The sequence below is a fragment of the Microtus oregoni genome, unplaced genomic scaffold (genome assembly GCF_018167655.1).
Source record: "Microtus oregoni isolate MIOR12 unplaced genomic scaffold, Mior012 000025F_ref0000491, whole genome shotgun sequence".
NCBI lineage: Eukaryota > Metazoa > Chordata > Mammalia > Rodentia > Cricetidae > Microtus > Microtus oregoni.
The window spans coordinates 17,033,696-17,061,188 of record NW_024543084.1 but is presented as its reverse complement, the minus strand read 5'-3'; the positions used below and the strand labels follow the sequence as shown (position 1 = coordinate 17,061,188).

Here is a 27,493-nt window from a genome sequence, read left to right as displayed (position 1 = left end):
TGCACACCAGAAGAGGTCACCAGACCCCATTACAGATGGTTGTGAGCCACCATGTGGTTGCTGGAAATTGAACTCAGGACCTCTGGAAGAGCAACCAGTGCTCTTAACCTCTGAGCCTTCTCTCTAGCCCCCTAGCTCTAGTTTCTTATTGACTAACTCTTATGTATTAATTTAACCCATCTCCATTAATCTATGTATCGCCATGTGGTTGTGGCTTACCGGGTAAAGTTCCATCCAGCGTCTGTCTCCATCCAGCAGGGCTACATGGCTTCTCGCTGACTCTGCCTACTTTCTCCCAGCATTCAGCTTGGTTTCCCCACCTAACTAAGTTCTACCTTGCTATAAGTCCAAAGCAGTTTTTTTAGTAATCAATGGTATTCACATTATACAGAAGGAACTCCCACACCATCGGGGTATTATAACAATATCTAAAATAGGGGAAACCTAAGATAACCTTAATTTCTGTCATTAGAGATTGATTGTGAATGCTACTTGTAGCTATTAGACAACAGAGTTGGACTACCGATATACTCAGTGGGCAAGAGCACTTTCTCTGCAAGCATGAGGACCCAAGTTCTATTTCCAGGCACCCATGTACAAAGCCATGACTGCATGCATCTGTAGCCCCAGTGTTAGAGGACAGGGATGGATAGACCCTGAGAGCTCACTGGTCAGCCAGCCTACCTAAAAATACCTGATTTGATTCCGAGCGAGACCCTGTCTCAAAGAAAATAAGGCAGAGAGCAATAGAGGTAAACACTGGGTGTCTTGATCTCGCTTCTACATGCCTGCACACAAGAGCACACGCCTGCATACTCACACACACACAATGCAGAGTGGGGTATATACTATCATAGAAGAAATGTTTGAGTGCTGGACATCAAAGCCAGTTCTGAGGTAATGGAAAAGATGTTTTTCAATTGGTGAGAACATTTCCAAAAGGACAAATAAGAATTTAAAACCATTTGTTCTAGGAGCTGAAGCAATGACTCAGCAGTTTAGAGTGTTTGCTGCTCTTGCAGGAACCCAAGTTTAGTTTCGGGTACCCACATGAGATAGCTCATAACCATCTAACTGCAGCTCCAGGAGACTAATCACATGTACTTATATGCACATTCCTGCATACCTTCACATCACTGAAAATAATTTTTTAAAAAACATGCTTCTGCAGCCAAACATCAGGTGGAACTCAGAGAATCCTATGGAAGAGGGGGAGGAAGGATTGTAGGAACCAGAGGGCTCAAGGACACCACAAAAAAACCTGCAGAATCAACTAAACCGGGCTCATAGGGGCTCCCAGAGACTGACCCAACAACCAGGGAGCCTGCATGGGACTGACTGGCCCTCTGCATATATGTGACAGTTGTGTAGTGTGGTATGGTGAGACTACTAACAGTGAGAGCAGGGGCTATCTCTGACTCTGATGTGTGCTTTGGGACCCACTCTTCCTACTGGATTACCTCATCCAGCCTTCATGGAAGAGGTGGAGTCATAGTCTCACTGCAACTCCATACACGTTGACTGGCTGATGTCCTTGGGAGGTCCACCTATATCTGAAGAGAAACAGTGGAGGAGGAGTGGATGGGGGTGGACAGATAGAGGGGGTGTGGGGGAAGAGGAATTAGGAAGAGGGAAGGGAGGGGAAACTTTGGTTGGGATGTAAAAACAAACAAACAAAAATAACGTGCTCTGGGAAATAGTGGAGGGTCAGAACGCAGCTGGAGTGCCTTAGCTCCCTGCTCTGTGCCATTCTGTGTATAGTTTACAAGGGCTTTTAAGTGTTTTGTTTCTGTTTCTGCATCAGGGTCTCACCATATAGACCACGTTACCCTAGAACTCTGTGTAGTTTATGGGAGCTTTAAACTCATGATCTTCCTGCCTCCATGTCCCAAGTGCTGGGATTACAAATGTGTGCTCCACCATGCCTGGCTCAAGTGTTTAACTCTTTAAAAAAGGAAGAGAGAGAGAGAGAGAGAGAAAGAATTTAAGCGGGGTGATGGTAGTTCACACACCTTTAATTCCAGCACTCAGAAGGCAAAGGCAGTTGGATCTCTGTGAGTTCGAGGCCAGTCTGGCCTACAGAGAAAGCACCAAGACAGCCAGGGCTGCACAGAAAAATCCTGAGTTAAAAAACAAAGAAATGAGAAAAGAGTTTAAGCAGTTATTAACAAGAACAGAGTAGATTCTGATGTTCTAGCAGAACATTTTCCCAGACCTTTCCCCTCCCTCCCTCCCTCCCTTCCTCCCTCCCTACCTCCCTTCCTCCCTCCCTCCCTCCCTTCCATCTTCTGTTCTCCTCCTGTACTTCAGCCTATCCTCAAGCTCTCCGTGTAACCTAGGATGAAATCAAACTGATCTTCCTGCTTCCACTTCCCAAATGCTGGGATACAGCCCTGCGCCACCATGCCTAGTTTCTGTGGGTCTAGGGATTGAAGTCCGGACTTCATGGCATGCTCAGCAAGCATTCTACCAACTGAGCTACATTCCCAGCCCCTAGGGTCTTTTCTCTAATAGGAAAACACGTATATCTACCACTACTGTGTGTATATGCATGTGTGAAAGTGCATACGTATAGTGTGTGAATTTGTGCACATGTATACTAAACACATCTTTGTAAATACATAACCAGGATCTAGGCGTAGTCAAGCCAATTTTGTCACATGGTTTTCCTGGGGAGAGGAGGTGGATGGGGTGTGGAGGACGGGGGAGAAAAGATTTGAAGTTTTGTTTGGTTTCCCTTTTCCACAGTGAGTTTGTCTTTGTGTGTACAGTTGTAGTACGTCAGTGTTAGCTCTTTCTGTTGCTGCAATGAAGTGTCGTGACAGTGACAGCTCAGGGAAGAAAGCTTGGTTACGGTTCGTGAGGACAAGAGTTCGCCATTGGGAAGCATGGCAGCAGGCAACAGGCATTGTGGTGGGAGCAAGCAGCTGAGAACTCACCCCTCTAATGCAGGCACCAGAGAGAGTGAACTGGAAGTGGAACAAAGCGATGTAGTCTCAAAGCTTGCTCCCGGAGACATACTTCCTCCAGCAAGGCTGCACTGTCTAAACCTCTCAGTGCTGGTAACTGAGAGCCGAGTGTTGTTCAAACACCTGAGTCTGGGGGAGGCATTTCCCATTCCAGCTAACCACCACAGTAATTTAAAAACAGAGAGAGAGGCTTTAAAAGAAAAAAGTCCAACCTGCCTTGTCCTGGTGTCATCTCAGCAATCTAACCTGTGAAGCAAAGCTAGCTAAATGCATTAATTCCTCTGTCACCCCTGCTATGGGAAGACTTTGAGGAATCACAGGCGTAATATAAAACTTGGGGTCTCATTTGTAGCCTTAATGTGTGTGTGAATTTTCTGCCAGATGGCAAATATTTGAGGATACTCAAGCAGAACTGCGTGTTTTATATGGATTTTGATTAAATTCTTCTCAAAATACTTGGGTCAGATTCAGTGCCCCTCATTCATTTCCCACAAGTCAAAATAGGAGGGGGAAGCAGTGAGCAAAAAGAAGCTTTCGTGTCTTTGTGGTTGGTGTAGCAATAATGAGGCTTTCTCAGTGGCAGAACTCACTAGCTGGCATGGGATTCGCTGGGCACACGTGCAGCGTGGGACGCTAAGTCCATTCTCCTATGGCAGGTCTCTGAAGCAAACGTTTGCCTCAAAGGGAATAATGTTGAACATCAGTTGTCTAGAAAATGAACTTATTGGGACATTTCCTCTTGACTTGGTTTATAATTACATTTATGGACTACGTGGTGACATGACAAGACAGCCCGTATGTCCTCCCACCATGTGGATCCTGAAGGTCAAGCCCAGACCATCAGCTTTGGCAGCAGGTGTCCTTACTGGGCCATCTCATCATCCCTTCACGTTCTTTTTGATGTCAGATCATGTGTTTCTCTTTCATTCCCACCTGAAACTGCTGTTATTTGTCTGTCTCTGAAATCCTCCAACAAAGCAGGTCATACTTAAAAATAGGACTTGCTGAAGACTAAGAATGCACTTAGGCACCACCTCAGCACCTCAGAACGTCTGAAAAGAAGAGGCCTGGGATGCCCAGAGCTTAGCTGGAGATCATGGGGAAGTGAGAGCACTGACATACGGTGCCAACAGAAGACAGGGTGATGCATCTTCTCTGGAAATCTGTCTGTCTGCTGCTACTAGAACCAAACGCGTAAGATTGTGTGTTTCCACCGAGGCCAGAGTCCTATTCACAGTAGCTTTGGTCACGTATACTCTAAACCATACAGTTAAACATCCAGCTATAGGAGAGTGAATACATCAGTCTTGGCGTTTGTCCTGTGGTGATGAAAAAGCAGGAATCACTGCATGAACAAAAAGATGAATGCCACAGACATAGTTCTGAAGAATGAAAAACCCGGCTTAAGTGAAGTCACGTGATGCATTTCATTCCTGTGAAGTCCAGCAGCAGATGAAACTAACTCTTGGAGAGAAAAGTCAGGGAGTCGGCTGTGATTGGGTAATGGCTAGGGGCTGCCTGGAAACATTGTATCTCTGTCTCAGTCACTGTTCCAGGGTTGGACACGTGGAAATCAGTTGCCTTCACCCTCCTGTGTTCCCTTTGCTCTCTGCCAGTGCTGCAGGTCATCAGGATACAGAGTTCCTTTTCTGCGGGGTCCTGGACAGGGTTTTCTTAGTCCTCCATTTCTTTTGTCAGCTCCCATGTATACTCTTGTCTCTCCTGCTTGTGTGCATTTAACAATGGACAGAATGGGTCTGGTTCTGCAGGACTCACAGGTTTTGGGTTCCCCACTCCATCTCAGTTAAGTATTCAGTGAAGATACAAGTGAAAAAGCTTTTCAGTCCTTAGAAAAGACCTCATCCTTAATACCTCACTCTCAGTAGAGGTGCACAACGTGGCCACGGTCCTGTCTTTTGCTCTCAACTGCTGTCTGCCTCTCCCTGAACTATTCTGTTCTGCAGTTGTGGTGCTCAGCCCTGGGGTAAGGACTTGTGTGACCAAGGCAGGAGCTTCAAAGGGTCTGACAGTCAAGCCTATGGGCTCCTTTCAGAATTTTGTTTTTAAATGCAAAAAACACAGACTATGATAATGGGGAAACATTTTAAACATAATTTATCATGCCATGATCCATAGGATTTTTAATGCATTAGGGAACCAATTCAGCAGCAAGTTTCAGAAACTCTGTAATGTTGATCCCTGGTATAGACCATTGCTTCTCAAAGTTAATTGTCACTAGAGTCTCCTGCATGTTTGTTCATAGGAAGGAGGACCTGGCTTTGGGCCTCAGTACTTCAGGGAGAGAGGGATGGTTGGAGGGGAGAAAGAAAGAGAAGGAGTGGGAGAAAAGAGAAAGGGATGAAAAGAAACAATGGAAAAGAAAGATTTGCAGGCTCCGCCTAGAGCGCTCTGGGGCAGCAGCTAAGTAGCGGAGCCACAATGCACATTTCGGCACATAGAGAAGCCCTGAGCTAAGGCTCAGCTTGGAAGAAAATTCTCTTGTTTCTCCAGCTGGGTCTTGGAAGCTCCAGAAGCCTGACTGTGCCAGGGCCACAGAGTTCTCTCCAAGCTCTCCTGAAGCTTTTAGGGTCCATGACACCAGCCTCTGTGGAGTCTGAGTGGAGGAGGCCAGCTTGTTGGGTGGAGTAAGACCTGAGGCTGGCCAGTGTACTCTGGGGTCATGCCTTGGCTCTGTGTACCTGGTTGCGCAATAGAGAGGTCTGTGGAACAGGAGTACTGGCAGGGGCTCTCGGTGAGAGACAAGTGAGTGTAGATAATGAAGCATACAGAAAGCCTCCAAAGAGTAGAAGCCAATTTGCTGCTCCTGAGTCACCCCAAAAGGTCAAACAGGGAACACCTTGGGGTGATCACAGTTAACCTCTCCAACAGGGGGCACATAGGCAGCTTAAGCAAGTTTATCTTGATGAGCTGAGGACAGCCTTAGCTACATAGTGCTCTGACTAGGTTTGCAGACCCTGAATATGTTTGTGGAGGTGCATCAGACAGCCACTGGATAAAGAATGCTTTACTGAAAAAAAACAAGGAAGGGAGGACACTACGTGCTTCAGAATGCCACTGTCACAAAAGACAAAAATCTGAAAATGTTCTGAAGGACGTCTAAATGAGATGCAGCAACAAATGATCATGTGCTGAAGGGGTGGGGTGGGTGGAGCTTGCATCAGCGTTATTCTGACAAATTCAAAATACAGATGATAATATATTGTATAGATGTGGAATTTCCAAAGTTGATAAAGCTGAATTGCATGGTGTAGCTCAATGGTTGAGTACCTGCCTAGCATATGGAAGGATCCAGATTCAATACCCAGCACCAGGAAAAGGGCTGTATTCTAGTTATGTAAGAAAAGACCCTTTTCCTGAGAAACAGACACTGTTCAGGGATAAAGAACTTTTACTTGTGTAACCGAGTCTTCAGTGACTCAGGGAAAACATGGCTGTGCTGGATAGGTGACTCTGTGGGTAAGATCCTTGCGTACAAACATGAGGATCTGAGATCAGATCCCCAGCACCCATGTAAAAAGCCAGGCATGGTGAGAGGCACCTGTAATCCCAGCACTGGTGTGGAGGTTAGAGACAGATGGGGCCCTGGAACTTACTGTTTGGAAAGCCTAACCAATCAGGGAGCTTCAGGTTCAATGAGAGACCTGGTCAAAGGCATTAAGTAGATAGTAACATCAGAGAAGCAGCCAGCGGATCAACAGATGCCCTCAGGAACAACCATGACACATCCATCTTTTTAAAAGTCTAGTGGTCTCTTCAGAGAATATACCACGACCTAGTAGGGAGGTCCAGAAATCGAAGAACCATTCAGCCTTAGACCTATTGCAACGTAATATTCTCCTCCATTTAATCTCCTCTACAAAGATCTGGCAAAGAAAAATTTTGAAAGCCTCCTTGTAAATTGAGAATTGATGAAAACTTCTTCAATATGATAAAGAACTGATCAGAACCATCTAGAAAGTCACCAACGCATGTCAGAATCACAACACATGCCGTGTATAGTCTGCTTCCCACCGTGGCAAAGGTAATGCCCTTGGAGCTTCTCTCCGGTGACTTTAACAGTCTCAGCCTGGCCATCAGGATGTTCCCTGGAAGGGTGTTTAATGTCTCATAAAGACAGGGAAAGAGGGACTGGAGATATGGCTCAGATTAAGAGCACTTACTGCTCCTGCACAAGGCCCAGGTTCAGTTCCTCATACCCACATGACAACTCACAACTGCTTGTAATTCCAGCTCCAGAAGATCTGATGGCCTCTTCTAACCACTGTGTGTATCTGTCATCTTCCAATCTGCATGATTTGGTATGATTCTATGTTGTTAAGCAAAAAAAAGAAAAGAAAAGAAAAAAGATACCTACATATGGGTTGGGGGAGACTGTGTTAGTTAGAGTCTAAAGCTACAGAAGTGATGGAATGAATATCTACTTGGGAGGCAGAGACAGGTGGATCTCTATGAGTTTGAAGCCAGCCTGGTTTACAGAGCAAGTTCCAGGACAGGCTCCAAAACTACAGAGAAACCCTGTCTCAAAAAAAAGGGGGGAGGGAGGAGAGCTATTAGATTGGCTTACATGATGGCTGTCTTCACACTGGAACGGCTGAGAACCCAATCGCTGCTTGATCCACAAAGATAGATGTCTCAGTAATCCCAGTCTGGTACTGAAAGCCTAGAAGATTCCTGGAGATCCACTGGTCTTCAGGGTCCTGATATCAGCAAATAATAACAATATCAGTCATGGCAGCAACAGAGGTGTTGACCCAACAAGGCACAAAAAACCTTTTCCCTTGAACCACCTATTTCAGGCTTCCACCAGAAGGTGTTCCCACACACACACATTTAGGGTAGATCTTCCCACCTCAAATAACCTAATGCAGAAACACTCTCACAGATGTGCCCAGTGGCTTCTCACAGATGTGCCCGGTGGCTTCTCACAAATGTGCCCGGTGGCTTCTCACAGATGTGCCCAGTGGCTTCTCACAGATGTGCCCGGTGGCTTCTCACAGATGTGCCCGGTGGATTCTCACAGATGTGCCCAGTGACTTTCCTCTTAGTTAATTCCAGATCTGTCAAGTGGGCAACCAAGATCACTCGTCATATATACAATAGCTATCTTTTGATAGGGTTACTCATTGTGTTTGCCCACATTTTCCATACCAACTGGGTAATTGCCAAGATGCATTTAAAAATTCTACGAAGCAAACGAACTTGTATAAGATGCTAAGAAATGTCCCCTGGGTGCAGTGTGCCGGTGGTAGGGTGGTGAGAACCCGTGCCCTGGGGACAGTAGTTCCCATTTATTGGGATTCCATAGGCCAGAGGAAAGAAAGGTTTTACACTGCTGTTAGAACTGGGTCTGCTCGTCCCTATTCCTGCACCCTGCAGGCTTCTGGAATGTCTCTTTTATGTGACTTTGTCCCACATGTCACTGCTAGTGAGAGCATGTGGTTACAGCCTTTATGTGTATGCTTTTAATGGTGACTTTCCCCCCTGGTTCTTTGGCTTCCGGTCTACTGCTGGCTTCGTGTTCATTCTCTAAGTACGCCTTTTAACAACACAGCTTTGTTCCATTGCAGAACGCAGGTGCTCTGCCAGGCACTTGGCGAAGAACAGACGTGCACTTAGAAAACCCAGAGTACCACACCCGATGGTATTTCAAGTATTTCTTAGGACAAGGTAATTACGCCTTCCTGGCAGCTGGGGGAAGAAGTGATGCTCAAAACTGCATGATCTCCAACACCCTGCACGAGTGGAGTGACAGTGTCAGGGCAGCTCATATCAGGGTCCGTGACGAGCATTGTAGTTGAAGGCTAACTCGGAGCTTTCTTGACGGGGGCTACTGTTTGGGAGGAGTGTTGTGGGGCTGGGTTTTGTTGTTGGAGATTTTTGCTTGTTTGTTGGACTTGGTTTTGGTGGAGGGGTTGGGTTTTTCTCATTACAGGGTTTCTGTGTGTAGCCCTGGCTGTCCTGGAACTTGTTCCTTTCCTGGCCTCGAACTCCAGGATCTGTCTGCCTCCGCGTATGCCACTGCCACCGGCTTGTTTTAAGCCTGGAAAATGGGGACTTAGCTCATCTCATCTTTGAGAGATAAGAATTTTTCAGGATGGAAAAGGCTTTAACTTAGCAAGGTCAGTACACACCTGTGTGAGCTGTGTCTCGTTTGGGACTGTGAAGGACAGCAGCGGTTTCCCTGGCAGACCTCAGCCGTAGGACTGTGGCTCTCTACCACAGTCACTCACCAGTGACTTGGATTCAAGCTCTACCTGCTGTCCAGCCCCCTCTCATTAGCAACACACCTGCTTTCTGTCTTTCCATGTGTTCTCTCTAAATGTAGTCTAAAATCTATGAGCAACTGAACTCCTGGCATGTGTCAGGCACTGACTTATGTGTTATTTCTGCAATCTCATTGGAAGCTTTGCTCAGACCTCGAGGGAAGGACTAGAAATAGCTCCGCTTTACAGACAGTGAAGCCACGTCCAAGTCCTTGGGTTAGCGAGAGCAGAATCATGTTTCAAACCCAATCTGCAGGCTCCATGAGGTCAGGGGACAGGCTCATTTTGCACTGTACCCCTCTGCGATGTGCACTGGGAATGGAGGGAAAAACTCATGTGGGAGGTGAAATGTCAGAGAAACTCAATGAGACATCCATTGTAGAGCATGATTGATGCAGGATGGCCTTCTGTGCGCTGTGAATATGTATTCTTCCCTTTAATAAGAACCTGCTTTGGCCTGTGGCAGGATAGAATATAGTTAGGCGGGAGATTCAAACAGAGAGAGAGAAGGCAGGGTGAGAGAGATGCCAGTGAGCCACCTATAGAACAAGATACCAGAACACCTAAGGAAACACCACGGCCACATAGTGACATACAGACTATTAGGAATGGGTTAATTTACGGGTGAGAGCTAGGCAATAATGCCCTAAGCCATCAGCCAAACAATATATTAATATTAGCCTCTGAGTGATTGATTATTCTATAAGGTTGTTGGTCCAGCGGGCGAGAGAGAAACTAATCCAGTTGGCCTGGGCAACACAGAGAAAAACCTCCGGCTACACATGATTCTCAAGCCAGGAAATGAGAGCAGTGTCTTTTTAAAACCTGTTACAGGCTCAGAGGGTAAGAGCAAGGGGAATTACTCTGCGATGTGACAACCTGAGCTCAAATCCCCAGGCCCATGTAAAATATCTGGGCATGGCTGAGCATTCCTGTAATATAGCACTGGAGAGACAAAGACAGGTGGGTCCTGGTGGCTCACTGGCCCTGCCTGAAGACAGCAAAGCTGAGAGCAATGAAGGAAGACAATATCTCCCTTTGGCTTCCTAAGTTACAGACAGGCACGCACACCCATACACCATGTGTGTGCAACACACATACATAGCAGTGTGCTGCACACGGGAAGAAAAAAACTGTTGCGGTATTATTCTAAAAGGTTAAAGTTCAGGTCTGGACACGCAAGGTTTGCGTAGGTGGGTGGGAAATATAGAAGCATTTACAAAGAAAGAAATATGCCAGCCATCTTCCCCAGGGCTGTGCCCGGAGTGCCCACAGCATTGGCTTTTCAGCAGAAGGGTTGCTGTGAGTTTGAACGCCAGCAGCATTCAAAGAGGTAATGCATAACCTACCTCAAACTGGTTTAAACAAGAAAGAAATGAACAAAGTTTGAGGCCAACATAGTTTACGTAACAAGCTGTAGATGAGCCGGGAAAGCCCTGTGGTTGGTGGTGTCAAGAGTTCAATGATACTAGAAACCCAGGCCCTTTTTCCTCTTCTTCATCCCTACTATTGGTGTGATGGCTTGCCCTCCTTTTGACCACAAAAGGCTGCAGTAGCAGATATCACTTGACACTGCAACATCCAGGGGTGGGGGGCATCTTTCCAGAAGGCTCTTGGCAGATTTCTCATCCTGTCTCAGCTAACAATGAATAGCAGACTCGTTTCTGAGCCTGTTGCTGGTGAAGGGAAGTGGGCACACAGTGGTCAGGTCCTACCCACACCAGTCTTAGGATAGCAGGGCACACAGTTAGTGGTCAGTTCCTGCCCACGCCAGTCTTAGGATAGCAGGGCACACAGTGGTCAGTTCCTGCCCACGCCAGTCTTGGGATGACTGCTTGTGTGGGCACTGGCCACTGCTGGCTGAAGGAAAGCTGGATCTTCACCAACTACTCTTCTCCAGTCCATCAGAACTACATTGGAAACGATGCGGAGAAGAGCCCCTTCTTCTTGTCTGTGACCCTTTCTGACCAGAACAATCAGCGTGTCCCTCAGTACCGTGCAATTCTGTGGCGGAAAACAGTGAGTATCTGACCTGCACTTACACTCTGGTATCTCCTGTACAGCACGTGCCGGGAGGGCCTTATTCAAAGTCCGGTTAGCCCGTTGTCAAGTGGTTCCCCTCACTGTAGATAATTCAGAATGTCATTATTCTGAGCTGGGACCACCAAGCCTGACAGTAACAGCAGCTTCTCCCCATCTCTAAGCCACAGTCAGACACAACCACTTCCTAAGTCTTGGCCTCAGGTGAATGGCAGTGGGTTTTATAGAGTGCATTAGTTCAATAACCTTATCTACTACACTTGGGGTTGTAGTGGTAGTGGTATGTTCACTTTTGTTTGCTGGCTGGAGAGGAGGACATGGAGGGGTTGGTTTGTTTGTTTTTGTTTTGGGGGACAGTCTCATATAGCCTGGGTTATCTTCAGACTCACTTTGTAGTTGAGGATGACCTTGAACTTCTGGTCCTCCTCTCTCTTAACTCCTGAGTGATGGAGTTATGCACCACCATACCTGTGTATGATGTTGTAGGGATCAAACCCAGGTTTCACACATGCTAGGCTCTGCCACCTGAGTCACATCCTCAGCCCTAGTTTTGTTTGTTCTTTTTGTTGTTGTTGTTTTTGTTTGTTTTTTTTGTTTTTGTTTTTTTTGTTTTTGTTTGGTTTTTTTTTTTTGTTTGTTTGTTTTTTTTTTTTTTTTTTTGGTTTTTCGAGACAGGGTTTCTCTGTGGCTTTGGAGCCTGTCCTGGAACTAGCTCTGTAGACCAGGCTGGTCTCGAACTCACAGAGATCCTCCTGCTTCTGCCTCCCAAGTGCTGGGATTAAAGGCGTGCGCCACCATTGCCCGGCTTATTTATTGTTTTGTTTGTTGGGATAGGATCTAACTTTGTATTTGTGAACTTGCTATGTTGACCAAGTTGGCTGCAAACTTTACAATCCTCCTGCCTTAGTCACCCGAGTATTGGGCTTTTAGGAGTACACCCCCACACCCAACTGACCCTAGCTATTTTTTAATTACATTTCTTGTAATTTTATGTGTATGAGTGTTTTGTCTGCATGTACATCCGTGTGCCGTATGTGTGCCTGATGCCCAGGGGGCTCAGAAGAGGGCACCGGATTCCCTGGAACTGCAGCGATGAGTGAGTATAAGCAATCATATGGCTGCTGGGAACCAAATCTGGGTCCTCTAGAGGAACAGTTACTGCTCTGAACCACTGAGCTGTCTCCTCAGGCCCCGACCCAAGCTATTTTTAATAATTAAATCTGTGGACTAGCCTACCTTTTAGTTATATTGGAAGAACAGAACATTATTATCTGGCTATAGCCCCTATGGTGTCCCCATCTCTCCAGCTTGCTCAGCCAACACCAGCGTTCAGCTGCACTGATGGAATTTGTCTTAGATTTCATATTTTCCTTATGTGCTTTTATTGTCTACTTGCTACTCTAATTCAGAAATTTGTTTTCTAGTAATTCTTGTATTTGGTTTTTTTAATAAGTTTTTCCCATTATTCTCTTCTTTTCATTTTATTTTCTAGGACATTTTACACAGACAATATGATACCCTGGTAAAAGCATATGCACATACACATACTCACACCCCTGCACACCTACATGCACACATACACATATATCAACAGGGTAACAAATTTAAACGACCTAAAAAGAAGGTCTGGGGATAAGACTGTTGACAGGGTGATTGCCCAGCATGCATGAAATCGTGTGTTCAGTCCCCAGCATTGTGTAAACCAGGTGTGGTGGTGCATGCCTGTAATCCCAGCACTTGGGAATCAGAGGCAGGAGAATCAAGAGTTAAAAGTTATCCTCATTTACATAATTAAAGTTTGAGGTCATCTTGGGATATGATATATCACAAAGAAAAAATTTCTAGGAACCACTACTATTCAACAAATTATGATTAGGCACTTCAAAAGTAGTGAGCTAAAACAGTGAAGAATAAAACCTAACGTTTATTGTGCTCTTACTATAGTCTCGAGCTTCCTAATGCTGTGACTCTCGGATACACTTCCTCATCTCCCGGTGACCCCTAACATAAAATTCTTTGTTGCTACTTCATGGCTGTAATTTTGCTACTGTTATAAATCGTAACCTTTTACGATTTCTGATGGTCTCAGGCAAACCCTGTAAAAGAGTCATTAGACCCCCGAAGGGGTCACGACCCACAGTTGAGAACCACTATGCTAGATAATTTCTTAACTCCCCAAATCGTAATACCTGCTGTTGCAATTGCAGAAGTTAAATGGCAGGGCCAAAGTCCCTCCCAGTCGATGACAGACCAGATGTATCCCAGGGCCCAGTGACCAAGGTATCACTACTGTACATAGTTAATTCTTTTTTTTTTTTTTTTGATTTTTTGAGACAGGGTTTCTCCGTAGCTTTTGGTTCCTGTCCTGGAATTAGCTCTTGTAGACCAGGCTGGCCTCGAACTCACAGAGATCCGCCTGCCTCTGCCTCCCGAGTGCTGGAATTAAAGGCGTGCGCCACCACCGCCCGGCTTTTTTTTTTTTTTTGTACATAGTTAATTCTACATGTGAGTCTCTGACTCACTGTGTCCTCCTTCGATGTCCCCACCATGTGGCAGAACGCCTGGCACATGCACACAGCTCGGGAAGCAAATGGCACCAAGGCCTAGCTTAACATCTCTGGATGCTGCTGCTTCCGTTTAAGTAAACTTGTATAGTATTTTCAGAAGTTGTCTTGTTTTGAAGCAGATTTGGGGTAAAAATCTTTTCTGTGTTGCTCGTGAGCTTATTTCCAGCAGAGGCGTGTTCATAACAGGGGACCTTAGTGGGACCAAGGTTTACAGGGACAGGTACTTTCCAAGACTCAAAAGAGCTAGAAGGACCAACACATCTTCTCCCCGTGCCACCACCATAGCTGAGGCCATCAGCCTGCTGCCAGCACAGCTATGTGACAAGCAGAGCCATGAACAGGTCTAGGAGACCCTGGCGTGTGTGTGCCCAGTTTCTAGAATGCCTGCATTGTAGTCTCTGCCAATTGTTCCCCTGGTGACAAATAACCGTGCTTTCATTCAGAGCCCCTGTCTTCTGAACCAGGCAGGTGAGTGTCCTCTTTGGGAAGACCGTCATCTTTTCCCTCTCCCTGCTCCTCTAGCGATTGATAGGTAGGTGCATGAGGAGAAGGTTGAGGTCTCATGGCAGCAGAACACACTTGAGTCAGGGGTTAACATATAGAATGAATTATGTACAGTGGGGTGCGTGCCCCATTCCCAGGTTATTTTGGTATTTTTTTGTGACATACTCTCATATGACCTTTGGGATAGAGCTGGTCCTTTCTGCTTTTTTAGGTCAGGGGAAAGCTCGTGTTCCTGAAGTCTGTGGGTCTTGCAGTTTTTCCTTGCGTGTGGCCCAAGCTCTGGTCCCTGCTAGCCTCTGGACCTCAGCTCTACAGCTTACCCCAGGCCTCACCCCTGCAAGCCGTGGCCTTAGGTCCATATCTGTTCTCTTGCCAGGCATCCACGCTGGCAGCTCCTACCCTTCACCTTGTCTCCACAGGTGCCACGTGGGCTTTAGCTCCTGTGAGAGGTCCTGCCCAGGAAGCAGCCTCTTGCCCCATTGCTGTACGCGCCTACAGGGCTCTCTCGGGTATCTCTGAAGTGTTTTCCTGTGCCCTCATGGCCTCCCTCTCCTCTTTAACTTCCTTCCCACCTCTTCTGACTTCCAGGGATGAATTTACTTGATATCCCATCATCTTCCTTCTTGATAGCCACCTACATCCTTACCTTAGATGGTTGCTGGATACTGAGCAAGGGCAGGCAGGCAGGACAAACGCAGGGGAAACCTGGCTTATTTCCGTTTCTGAAGGAGTTGTATTACATATGGACTGTGGTCAGCACCCTGAAGGTGACAAAGCTAATGAAGATGCTGAGACCCCTGAAGATGAGGTCAGGGAGATCTTCCGCATGGAGATCCGAAGGCTAAATGCTGTAAGCACAGGCAAACTAGAAGGGGAAGCTGGAGAACAGTCTAGGCAGAAGGAACAAGAGTTAACAAAGTAGTATTTCATGGAGCTGCTCTTGGCCACCATTAGAGAAGCGTAGACATGACATTTAAGCTCCAAAACATTGTGAAAGCTGCCAAGGGCTGGCCACTGGGAACATTAATCCCACTGAGAGAGTGTCCATGCCTCCATCTAAATCCTCTCCTGTAGGTGCTAAACGTGTGGGCCAACAGCAGGGTAAGTTTTGCTCATAGCTACAAATGGAAATATTGAAGGGGAGAAAATTAAAATCAGAATTATCAGCAGAAGCCAGTTACTACATTCCTGTAACTGCAAGCTGGCACTGAAGGCTGTGGGAAGTTCAGCTATCAGCCTCTGTCCAGCCCTCCACACCCACAAGCCCGTGCTGTCTAAAGGCAGCTAGAAGATCAACCAAACACATAACCCTTCTGCAAGTAGTCTTTCTGTATGTCTGTGCTTGGTTTTTGAGGTGTTGGGGATGGAGCCAGGAAAACGCACGCTCTAGGCTAGTGAGTATCCCCACTACTGTATGGATGTTGTCTGAACACGTGGGGAAGATTTTTATATAGAAACAATTTCAGACTCACTGTAGAAATTCCACCCAGAAAACACAGCAGGCACAAAGAGGAGGATCAAAGTCTTCTGCTCAGAGAAGTTATAATATCTCCTTCTGGGAGATTCTATACATGCATGTTGGCAGGTGAACACACATGTACATGCATGCATACATCCATTGTTATACAGACCTGTCCAGCCTGTACTTCTGAATCTGCACAGTGCTCACCTCTGGTTGCCTGGTATGTGCAGATACAGGCCTCCACCTAGGGCATTTGATGTTTCTACCAGAAAATACAGAGTGGTTTTATTTAAATATTGACTCTAGAAAGCTGCAGACAGGAGATGGGAAAGGAGAGCTGTGCCAGATTGTAGTGAAGAAAAACCTTAAGTCCACAGCCCCTGGCTCCTGTCCACATAGTTACTCATGAAGATACCATTGTCAGCTCCCACAAGCTGTACTGGGCTTGTCTCTTGAACAACTGCTTTGGCTCAGCTGTCTACCATGGTACCAAGATTCGAGGCCTGGTGTGTTGAGTTCTGCTCAGAACCAAAAGTTTGTATGAGAGAGAGGGGTGCCGACAGCCAGAGTAGAGAGAAAGAACAGGTGTGGTTTTACCACAGCGACCGGGTGAGGTTCTTCAGACTCATCACTGATGGTGCTTTGTTTCTTTCAGGGTACGCAAAAAATATGCCTTCCTTACAGTCCCACCAAGACACTGTCTGTGAAGTCTATCTTAAGGTGAGTTCTCACAGACAGTCAGAGGCCCATGCGTGTAGATTGCATGTTCCTGGGATCCTTGTGCATTCGCTTTCCTTGACTGGCATGCCAGGCATTCCCTCCTAGAGTCTCCAAGGCAGCCCCAGAGAGCAGGACAAATGATGAAATGGAGACTCAGAGCAAAGCCAGGGTTTCCAGTGGTGGCTGAGCTTCCCTCTGTGCTGTGCCCTTCTCCTGCTGCGTGTTTGTTTGTTTTCCTTGTGCTTGCTTGGATACTTCAGGTTTAGAAAGAAAATCAAGAAATCTTTTCATTTCATTTTTATACTTTGAAATAGAAACCCAGATGTCAGCAAAGGCTTTCTGGGGGGATGTGCCTTATTCTTCACTGAACAGCGAGTGAAGGGATTGGAACATCTGGCTCCTGCCCCTGTTTCCCACCTCCCTCTCAAATCTCTCCCAGTCCTGGGGAAAGCTGCCACTCAGATGGAGCCTGTCACTCTGTCCCCAACTAAGATATTGCATCCTAATGACAGTAGCCTCTTTGTCAGACACTGTGCTGAATGCTTCCCAGCATCTGCTCACTGACTCTAACTAACTAGGCTGCATGAAGTCCACCTGTGATTGCCTCCATTCCCCTAAGAGGACTCAGGCCTCGGAGAGCAGGAGAGACTCTGCAGAGCTAGTTAACTGCAGGGTTTAAACTAGGTGTCTCTGGCTCTGGGACTCGGCAGTAAAGGGTATCGAAGACGTATGAAATTGTCAATAACAGAACAATAAATAAGTCAGTAGCAATCTGGGAGAATAGCAGGACAGAAGGATGCCTGACGCTGCCGTCCGTGATGACTGCCGCGCTCTCACTGAATGGGTGTCCTGAAGGGACCCATGGCAGTTGGTGACGTTCACGGAGTCGCGCACCGTTCCTTCACTTGCTGATCAGCGTTTTCAGTGTCAGGCCCTTCAGAGAATCCACCATGACTCTTCTAGACAACACTGTCTATTTCTCCAGAGAACTCACTCTTGCTTCAGCTCCCACCTCACTGAATCACTCTGTTTGCTCTGTTTCAGTGCCATGAACCTGGACAAGTTTGAGAAAGGCCCTCGGGAAATCTTTCACCCCGAGATACAAAAGGTAAAGGAAGCTGTGGCTTCATAGCAATGAGTGGACTCAGTCTCACCTTGCCAGGATGGTAGGGCAGGCTGGTCTGCTCAGAGAGAAGGAAGTGTGGTGTCATGATGAGGGTGAGGTGTGTGTGTGTGTGTGTGTGTGTGTGTGTGTGTGGAGAGAGAGAGAGAGAGAGAGAGAGAGAGAGAGAGAGAGAGAGAGCAGTTGTACCTTCATCGTGCAGCTGTAACTGATTTAGCTCTGAAATTTTAGAACTGTGGCCATCCTCCCTAGGATGCCAGCCAGCAGAGCAAAGCTGAGCTTCCAGGAGGTAGGCTGTGCCCATCTAGATGACACGGAAGAAGCTTGAGAGGCAGCTTGAGCTGTGTCCAGGAGGCAGCAGGGTCTGTCAGCAGAGTGAAGTGGATGAGTTCATTTGCAGGGGTACCTCAGATGAGATGTGGAGGAGTGAGCAGACCATAAACAGTTATTTTCTGTATCCCTTAAAGGTAAGCTTTGAACTGAGGTCATCGTTGCTAAACCTGGACGTACAGAGTGGAATGTCCTCATGCCTTTATAAAATTTATAAAATACTATTTGTTTGACCACCAGGACAGCATGGTAGAAGGAAAGAAGTGACTTCTGCAAGTCACTGATTTCCACATGCGTGTCAAAGCACTGTGTGCATCTGCACACACAGACACATGCTAAATAAATAAATAAACAAGTATTTGTGCCCTACAAGAATAAACTCAGCAAAATTTAGTGTGTTAGGTTCAACTAAGCAAATTTAAGATACACTATGCTTAAAGTGACTTTGGAAACCTTAAGAACAAATTAGAAGTATAAATACATCCATAGCAGTATGTCTTTACTGCTTCATTGTACAACTTAGATTTTTTTTTTTATAAAAAAGACAGGATCTTACCATAAAGTCCAGGCTAACCTAGAACTCACTTTATAAACCAGGCTGGCCTCAAGCTCACATCCTTTTCTGCCTTAGCCCCAGCAGTGCTGAGAGCATGGTGCCTGGGAGTGATCCCCACTCTGAAGACCCCACCCCAGAGTCCTGGAGGGGCAGCCCTGTGGTGTGCTGTGTGTCAGCTGCTGTGCTAGCCCACCCCAGCTGCCTTCCCTCCCACAGAGTAACAGATGACCAGACAGGAGTCGGCAGTACCTGCAACTGACGTCACCATTCTGTGCCTATGGAAAAGCCGTTTCATGCTCTCCTATAGCTGTGCACCCCCTTACCGAGGAACACTCATGAGCCTCCCTGGGCCTGAGTATGAGGCCCAGTCCCCAAAGTCATGCTGTCAGAGCTACCCCAGCTTCTGCGCGTTACTGCTAGGAGCTCTTCACAGTCACAGGATCCACACAGTGAGTGGAAGCTGAACCAGCCTCATTATGAGAAGGAAGGGGGCTGGTCCTATTAGAACACTGTCCCTCTGCTTCTACTTGCTAGGATGCAGTGACGTTTTTCTTGATCAGATTCCTTCCAGAAGCAATGTGTGTGATTAAATTGGCTTTAAGTAAGTGGAAAGTGGGATCTCTGTGTTTTCTTCCTGCCTCTCTATCACCTTGAATCCTAGACAGTTGTCCATGACTTTCCTGGTGACCAGGGATTGTATAAACATCTATAGAACTAAATATGAATGTTCAAAGCATGTCTAGGACCTTAAGTATATATAACATTGCTCCCTCTTAAATCTAATATTTGTTTTTGTTTTGTTGTTGTTGTTGTTGGTTCTTATGGGTTTTTTGTTTTTTTTTTTTTGACATAGGGTTTCTTTATGTAGCCTTTGCTGTCCTGGAACTTTCTCTGTAGACCAAGCTGGCCTTGAACTCACAGAAATCCACCTCCCCCTGCCTCCTGAGTGCTAGGATTAAAGGTGTGCACGACCACTGCCTGGCAAATATTTATTTTTTTTTAAAACTTAATATTAGCTACAAACTGATGCTTAAAATCAAAATTCCATAAAACAATAGCAGGGATTGGTACTAGTTAAGTTTGAAGAATGATTTCAGATCCCCAGAGCCGACTGAAAGCAGTAGTGAGCATCTGTGATCACAGCACACGAACAGCAAGAGGAAAGGCAGAGATGGGAAAATCTTCAGAAGCCCATGGGTCAGCTTAGCTTGCTGCACACAGTGGAAACCAGTGAGACACCCAGTGCCAGACAATGTAGAAAGCAAGAGCCAACATCACAGATTGTCTTCTGACATCCACACATGACCTGTGACATACACATCTCCCACCATACATACATACATACATACATACACACACAAACATGTACACACAGACACAAAGAAAAATAACATCACTAGGACTTTATTAAGAAACACCATTACTGACATAAAATTAGACCTTTCAGGCTAAAATTACAAACTGGGAAACAACAAAAATAGACCTAGTTGTTCCTCGTAAATCCAGAAATGAATTTTTAAAACTCTGAATGCTGTCAAATAGACATTGGTTGACCTGGCATTGATGCCTGGCAGGAGCACCCACTTTTTTTTTTTAATTGAATTTGTTGAGCTCTACATTTTTCTCTGCTCCCCTCCTTTTACCTCCCCTTCCCCTTTCAACCCTCTCCCATGATCCCCATTCTCCCAATTTACTCAGAAGATCTTGTCTTTTTCTACTTCCCATGTAGATTAGATCCATGTATGTCTCTCTTAGGGTCCTCATTGTTGTCTGGGTTCTCTGGGATTGTGATATGTAAGCTGGTTTTCTTTGCTTTATGTTTAAAAACTACTTATGAGTGAGTACATAGGAAAGTTGTCTTTCTGGGTCAGGGTGACCTCACTCAATACGATGTTTTCTAGATCCCATCCATTTTCCTCCATCCAGGTCTAGTAAGGTGAGCATCCAAACTGCCTAGGCTCCCACAAAGCCAGTACGTGCAGTAGGATCAAAAACCCATTGCCATTGTTCTTGAGTTCTCAGTAGTCCTCATTGTCCACTATGTTCAGTGAGTCCAGTTTTATCCCATGCTTTTTCAGACCCAGGCCAGCTGGCCTTGGTGAGTTCCCGATAGAACATCCCCATTGTCTCAGTGTGTGGGTGCACCCCTCGCGGTCCTGAGTTCCTTGCTCGTGCTCTCTCTCCTTCTGCTCCTGATTTGGACCTTGAGATTTCAGTCCGGAGGAGCACCCACTTCTAAGCGCATGTAATCGAAAGCAAGGAAGATACAAAGGGAATGTGGCCTGGTAGCCTGTGACATCCCTCCTGCCACCAGGGCTGGATGTTGTACCCCTGGGGACTCCCACAGCCTGCCCACCAAGGCAAGCCCCAACCAGGCCTGGGACAGTAGCAGAGTGCCCAGTCCTGACACTGCCGGACTAAAGGCTGCTGGGAAGCTCTCGGTGTCTTATTCACCATGACTGTGTACTTGCAGGTGTCAGAATAACCAGGCCACATGACCTTAACCCATGCTCTGCTGAATCTCCAGTTCCTTACCTGTAATTCTGGAGTAACTCGGCTGCATGGCACAGTGGTTGAGATCAAAGGAAATTATGGAAAAGAGGATCTTGCAATAAAGTGTGTAATGACGTGCAAATAAGAAGTGTGTCTAAAAGTATAAAATACATGGCAGTTTTATTTTTTTCCCCTGGATTAAAAAAAAAAAAACAATGATGACCGCATTCCAAACAAAAGAGCCCTTGTGTCAGAAAAGGTGCAGAGCTTTGTGTGCCTCATGTACTTCTTTAGGAATTGTCAGCTTCCCGGGTGACAAGGAGGGTGAGGGCCCCTCAGCCTCTTCCTTCTCTATCCTGGCCCTCCTGGCCATTCTCATGGCTGCCATGGCTTGACTGGAGCCACCTCCCCACCTCCACACACCCAGTGACCTCTGCTGGGGTCCTTGGCCTTGGTGTCTGCTTGCCAACTTCTTCCGAAGTTCATTGTGAAGTAACTGAGTGTGAAAACCTGTTTGCCAGGCGTCCCCCACGCTCCCCCATGCTCTGTCACTCTCCATAGTGACCTGCACAGGACAAGAGAATGGGTAAGGAACAGACCCAGATAGGTCAAATGATTTGTACACAACACAGTTGTAGGCAGCAGAGCAAGCAAGGTCTCAAAGCCAGGACTCTTTAGGGTCTCCACTGCTCCTGCTAACCCAGGAGAGGGTCTCTTCAAGGCAGCTGATGTAGTGTGCAGCAAGCAATGAGAGGCAGCGGACCAATTCCTTGACCCTCCTGTCCGCCTTTGGCTCTGGTGTTCAGGTCTCTAGTTCTCAGCTGTGTCTCCTTACCAAAGGCATGCTTTCCTGTAGCTGTGAGTGTGCTTGATTCAGGGAGGGTGAGCAGCAGTTAGTGTCCAATTCCAGAGGTTTTCTGAGAGATGGGTGGCCCAACCAGGGTTTTGTTTTCAGTTGTTTACTTTTGGTTTTGTTGTTCCTTAAAGAGAGATCCCATAACCAACTTCTATTTTTTCCAAAATGTCATAGCATTAAATCGCGTGAGTATGTAAAGCTTGGTGTTCTCAGAGAACCAAAATCCAGTCATCACCATGATAGACAAATGTAACTTCTGAAACTTTCCTTGACAGGACTTGCTGGTTCTGGAAGAACAAGAGGTGAGTAGTCTATCAGCGGATCTGTCCCTGCCCCTTAGCAGCCAGTGGCGTCCCTTCTCTGTGAGTGAGTGCAGCCCCTTCTCTGTGAGTGCAGCCCCTACTCTGTGAGCTTCACTGTGAGCGCAGCCCCTACTCTGTGAGCACAGCCCTTTCTCTGTGAGCTTCACTGTGAGCACAGTCCCTTCACTGTGAGTGCAGCCCCTACTCTGTGAGTGCAGCCCCTACTCTGTGAGCACAGCCCTTTCTCTGTGAGCTTCACTGTGAGCGCAGCCCCTACTCTGTGAGTGCAGCCCCTACTCTGTGAGTGCAGCCCCTACTCTGTGAGCTTCACTGTGAGCACAGCCCCTACTCTGTGAACACTGCCTTATCTTTGAATCACACGTTGGTCATCTGCAGTGTGGGCTTGTACTCACAGAGGCCTTTCTGAAGGGGCTGTCCAAGGTCTCCTTCAGAACTTTCCGTACAGCTATCTATAGACCAGTGTACTTAAATCTGCATAATGTATGAATGCAGTGTAAAGAGGGGCTCATTTCCATTCAACTAGAATGTCTGTGCCTTAGCCACACATTTTACTGCACTAGATGCCAAAGAGATCTGCATGCTTCATTTCGTTACCCCCAGTGAAGACTATACTTTCAGGGATCATTTCCATAGTTTGTTACCCCCAGTGTGTGTGTATGATGTACACGTGTGCGCACGTTCACTTTTCTGTGCATGTGCCTGTGTGCGGGTATGTGTGTCATGGAAATAACTGAGTAAGGAATTGGTGGCTTGTGCATATTATCTGTAACAGAAATGAAAATATCATTTGTCTGGTTGCTTGGGTCAAACTTAATAAAGTCCTAACTCCTCCATTTCTGATACTCCAAGTATAATCTATCTCCTCACCTAGTTGACATAGCTTTATAGAATCTCGTGAGCTCAAATGTCTCAGTGGCTTTGGCACAGCCACTCCAGCGTGTTGATAACACCCACTTCATCTCTGGCCTTCACTGTACAGGCCAGATCTCTGTTTCTCAATTTTGTCTCCTTATCCTTTGTTGATGACTTGGAGGGGCGAGCAGAGGCACCATCCATCAGAGCCTTTCTGAGAGATGGTGGCCAAGCCTTCCCATTTAATCGTGCAGTTTCTCATCTAGAATCAATAGGGAACACTGACCTTGGTTCTAGTCCATCCTAGTAATAAACTATGAGTTGTGATGATGGGCAGGAAAAACAGAAAACAGAACTTAATATGGAACACTGATAATGAAGGTGGTGACCTGTGCTCATGACGGCACAGACAGCCATCCCCACAAGAGACGTGGGGCTCTATGTTGTAGTACACGCAAGGGGGAACAAGTGAACTGCAAGCAGGCGGACCCCTGTAAGTACAGAGACTGTCTCAGCTTGGGTTACTATTGCTGTGATGAAACACAATGACCAGAAGTAGATTGGGGCGGAAAGGGTTTAGTTGGCTTATGCTTCCACATCGCTGTTCATCATTGAAGGAACTCAAACAGGGCCAGTACCTGGAGGTGAGAGCTGATGCAGACACCACAGAGAGCTGTTATTGGCTTGCTCGACCTGCTTTCGTATAGAACCCAGGATCACCAGCCCAGGGATATTCCCACCCACAGTGGGCTGGGGGCTGGGCCCTCCCCAATCAATCACTAATTAAGAAAATGCCCAGCCAGATTACAAAGGCATTTTCTCAGTTGAAGCTCCCTCCTTTCAGGCGACTTTAGCTGTGTCAAGCTGACATAATGCTAGCCAGGACACTGTACTGGCAGCAGTATCCGGGAACCAGCAGGGCTGGTTTTTTTTTTTTTTTTTTTTCTTGAATAAGGCCATCCTTTCTTAGTGCCAGCGATTCTTCTGGATTCACTGGGAGTTTCTGCTCAGACTTCTCTTTTTACAGAAAGAATATGATTTAGAGAGTTAATTCCATAGATAAAGTTAGAACTAGGGGCTGGACAAGTGGCTCAGCAGTTAAGGGCACGCAGGTCAGGTTCAGTTCCTAGCACTGACATAGTGGCTCACAACCATCTATAACTCCAGTTCCAATACCCTCTTCAGGCCTCCACAGGCACCAAGCACACATGTATATATGCAGGCAAACATGTATGCACATAAAATAAACATAAAATAGATCTTTTTTAAATTTAGAAATATTTTAACTTCCAAACAAATAGAAATGACAAATGTGCCTGTTTCTGTGCTTGAGCAGGACCTTGTCCTGAGGAGATCAGTGCCTATACTCTCCAGCAGGCAGCTCCCTCCAGGGGCCCAGACTGAACTTGGGACCTGGAAAACTCCCTACAGCCCTCAAAATGCTGTTATGATCCCGTAGTCCCAGATCAAACTATCTCTTCTAAAGTACGAAACAGCTCATTATGTTGACCGACATCCTGGTTTTTGAAAACAGATGAATGTTTTCCGCTCATGGTGGGCATCATTCGGGAAGCCTCAGCTACCAGATTATTTCAGGAGAGTCCTAGAATGTTCAAGAACTTAAAACAACACCAGTCTTCCTGGAATGTTCCTGAAGCAGAAAGTTCTATACAATTTCTCATTTAAATTGGGACTCTCTGGAGACAGCAGAGAAGAGAGATTCAGGCCAGGGCCATCGTGGCAAACCTGGAGTCATGCTCTCCTTGTAAGTGGCCTAGGAGACTGGAAATCTCTGTATGCCAGGGAACCTGGGCAGTCCCCGTCCTGCACCCTCCACGCCCTAAGACTTTGCGCTGCCTGAGCCTGGCTGGGATAACGTGTCTTACAAACCCAGCCCCTCCAAGACCTCAGCCAGGGTACTGGTAGCACGCTGCCAGCCTCACAACAGCCCCGTGAAGTTGCATGAAGTTTTGGCTACTGACATGAAGGCCCCATCTCTGCCTGTGCTCTCAGCTTTGCTCAGTACAGACCTGTCCTGGGAACACTATGTGCTATTGGCAAGAACCATGGTCAAAAGTCAGGAGGCCTAGATCCCAGCTCTAGTCTGTTGCTCACTTATAACCAGTCTTTGGCAAGTCTCTTCTTCCCTGGACGTCCCTGTCTGTGGGCTGTGGGCCCTTTCTGGTCCTAACAACTTGCTAGTTCACCTAGTCCTTCTGCCCTGTGCTTACTGTCTATCAGATCAGTTGAACCTGATCCTGGGCCGCCTAGAAGCCTCCCAGTTTGTTCCCTTTGTCCACTGGTTCTGTCTGCTTTCGGGACAGCAGCAAGAGCATCTCATGGGAACCTTTTTGATGCAAACTTTCAAGCTAGATACCAGACCTAGTGAGCTGGAAACACTGGACTGTGAGCCAGTCATCTTCTAGCAACCCCTCCGGGGCTCCCGATGCCTGGAGGCCAAGTTTGGAGGACCAGTGCTTCAGACGTTTTGTGATTGCTCTAACAGGGCTATCTGCTAGACTACAGATTTCTATGGGTGCTTTTGTTGTGGTGGTGGTGGTGGTTTTGGTTTTTCAAGACAGGGTTTCTCTGTAGCTTTGGAGCCTGTTGTCCTGGAAATCACTCTGTAGACCGGGTTGGCCTTGAACTCACAGAGATCCACCTGTCTCTGCCTCCTGAGTGCTAGGATGAAAAGCATGCGCCACCATCACCTGGTTATGGGTGCTTTTTAAGAGGGAGCAAGAACAGAAGAGGTGCCTCCATCTTGGAGACACATGATTACTGTCATTTCTCCAGAATAAGGAAGAAAAGTGATGGCCGTAGAAACCTGAATAGGGCCGGGTGGTGGTGGCGCACGCCTTTAATCCCAGCACTTGGGAGGCAGAGGCAGGCGGATCTCTGTGAGTTCGAGACCAGCCTGGTCTACAGAGCTAGTTCCAGGACAGGCTCCAAAACCACAGAGAAACCCTGTCTCGAAAAAGCAAGAAAAAAAAGAAAAGAAAAAAGAAACCTGAATAGGTAGAGGTCCCCGATGAAACTGCAGAGATCGGGGCTGGAGGGTTAGCCCAGTGATTAAGAGTATGCTGCTCTTCATGGAGCCCGAGTTTGGTTCCCAGCGCCCACTCAGGCAACCCATACTACCTCCTGTAACTCCAGCTTCAGGGGTCTCCCACCTCAGGCAACTCATACTACCTCCTGTAACTCCAGCTTCAGGGGTCCCCCACCTCAGGCCTCCATGAACACCTGAAGTCATATGCACACGCTGCCACACATACAACTTGAAAGAAGAAAGTAAGCCTTTAAAAAAAATCTCCCCCAAAAAATCAGCCAAAAGCTGGCCAGCGGAGAAAAAGCAAGTGCTTTCTGTCCACCTTTGCTGTTTTCCTTGCTCCTTACGCAGTCACTACGCCACATTTGTCCCCAGCCCTGTGCTTGCTCTGCAAACTCAATACTAATTAAAGTCTGGGGTCATCTTCCAGCAACTCAGGCTCCAGTGAGAAACAGAGACATATACAAGATAAGAATTATAGTGGGGGCTGGGCAATGGTGGCACACATTTTTAATCCCAGCCCTGGGAGGCAGAGGCAGGTGAATCTCTGTGAGTTCAAGGCCAGCCTGGTCTACAGAGTGAGTTCCAGGACAACAAGGGCTACACAGAGAAACCCAGTCTTAGAGGAAAAAATTATAGTGGGGATAATGGCATAAAGGGTGAATGGTGGCAGTGGTAGGCGACCTCTCTGGAAATTGCTGTTGGAGCTGAGGCTCATCTGCTGGGGAAGAGTTCTGGGTTTAGGGGTGAGGTAGCAACGCCCTCTTTACTTCTGTCTGTACAGAAAGTCACTACAGGGCATGTACCTATTTGCCAGGTGTATTAGGGAGAGAAAGGTTTTGAAGCACAGCCTCAGGCATGGCTTTTCAGATTCTTTTCTTTTTCTTCTTTTCGGAAGTATATGTGTGTGCAGTGTGTGCATGTTTGTGCGTGTTTGGGTACATGTGCACTTACACATAGATGCCTTGGGTTGACAGATGCCTTGGGTTGACATCAGAACTCATCCACTATCCCTCTTCTACCTTATTCATTGAGTCAGGATCTCTGAGTCAAATACAAAGCTCCCTAAACCATTCTCTTTTGCTAGCCAACTTGCTTTGGGGATCCCCTAACTCTCTGCGTTTCTGGGCTAGGAAGGCAGGCACCTTATCATACCTAGCACACATCCATGTGGGTTCTGGGGATCTGGATTCCAGTTCTCTTGCATGTATGGTGAACACTTCAATCACTGAGCCATCGACAGGCTGGGTTTTCAGAGTCTTAATTTTACCACTTCACTTCTGAGTCCTGGTGTTCTTCCTTGACCTCCCACCCCTGGCCCCATTGGCTAGTACTCTAGATCACTCGCACCTTAACCGACCAACA

General features: G+C 46.8%; 1 protein-coding gene across 3 annotated transcripts in view; it reads left to right on the top strand.

Annotated features, from left to right (window-relative positions):
* The window catches only part of Garnl3 (GTPase activating Rap/RanGAP domain like 3), a 144,806-nt gene that overhangs the window by 66,668 nt on the left and 50,645 nt on the right, over positions 1-27,493 (top strand). For all 3 annotated transcript variants that reach the window (XM_041674703.1, XM_041674705.1, XM_041674704.1), the window contains 5 exons: positions 8,558-8,657; positions 11,154-11,272; positions 16,482-16,546; positions 17,591-17,654; positions 22,180-22,206. In XM_041674703.1, the coding sequence (XP_041530637.1) occupies positions 8,558-8,657; positions 11,154-11,272; positions 16,482-16,546; positions 17,591-17,654; positions 22,180-22,206 (375 nt within the window). The remainder of the gene's footprint in view (positions 1-8,557; positions 8,658-11,153; positions 11,273-16,481; positions 16,547-17,590; positions 17,655-22,179; positions 22,207-27,493) is intronic.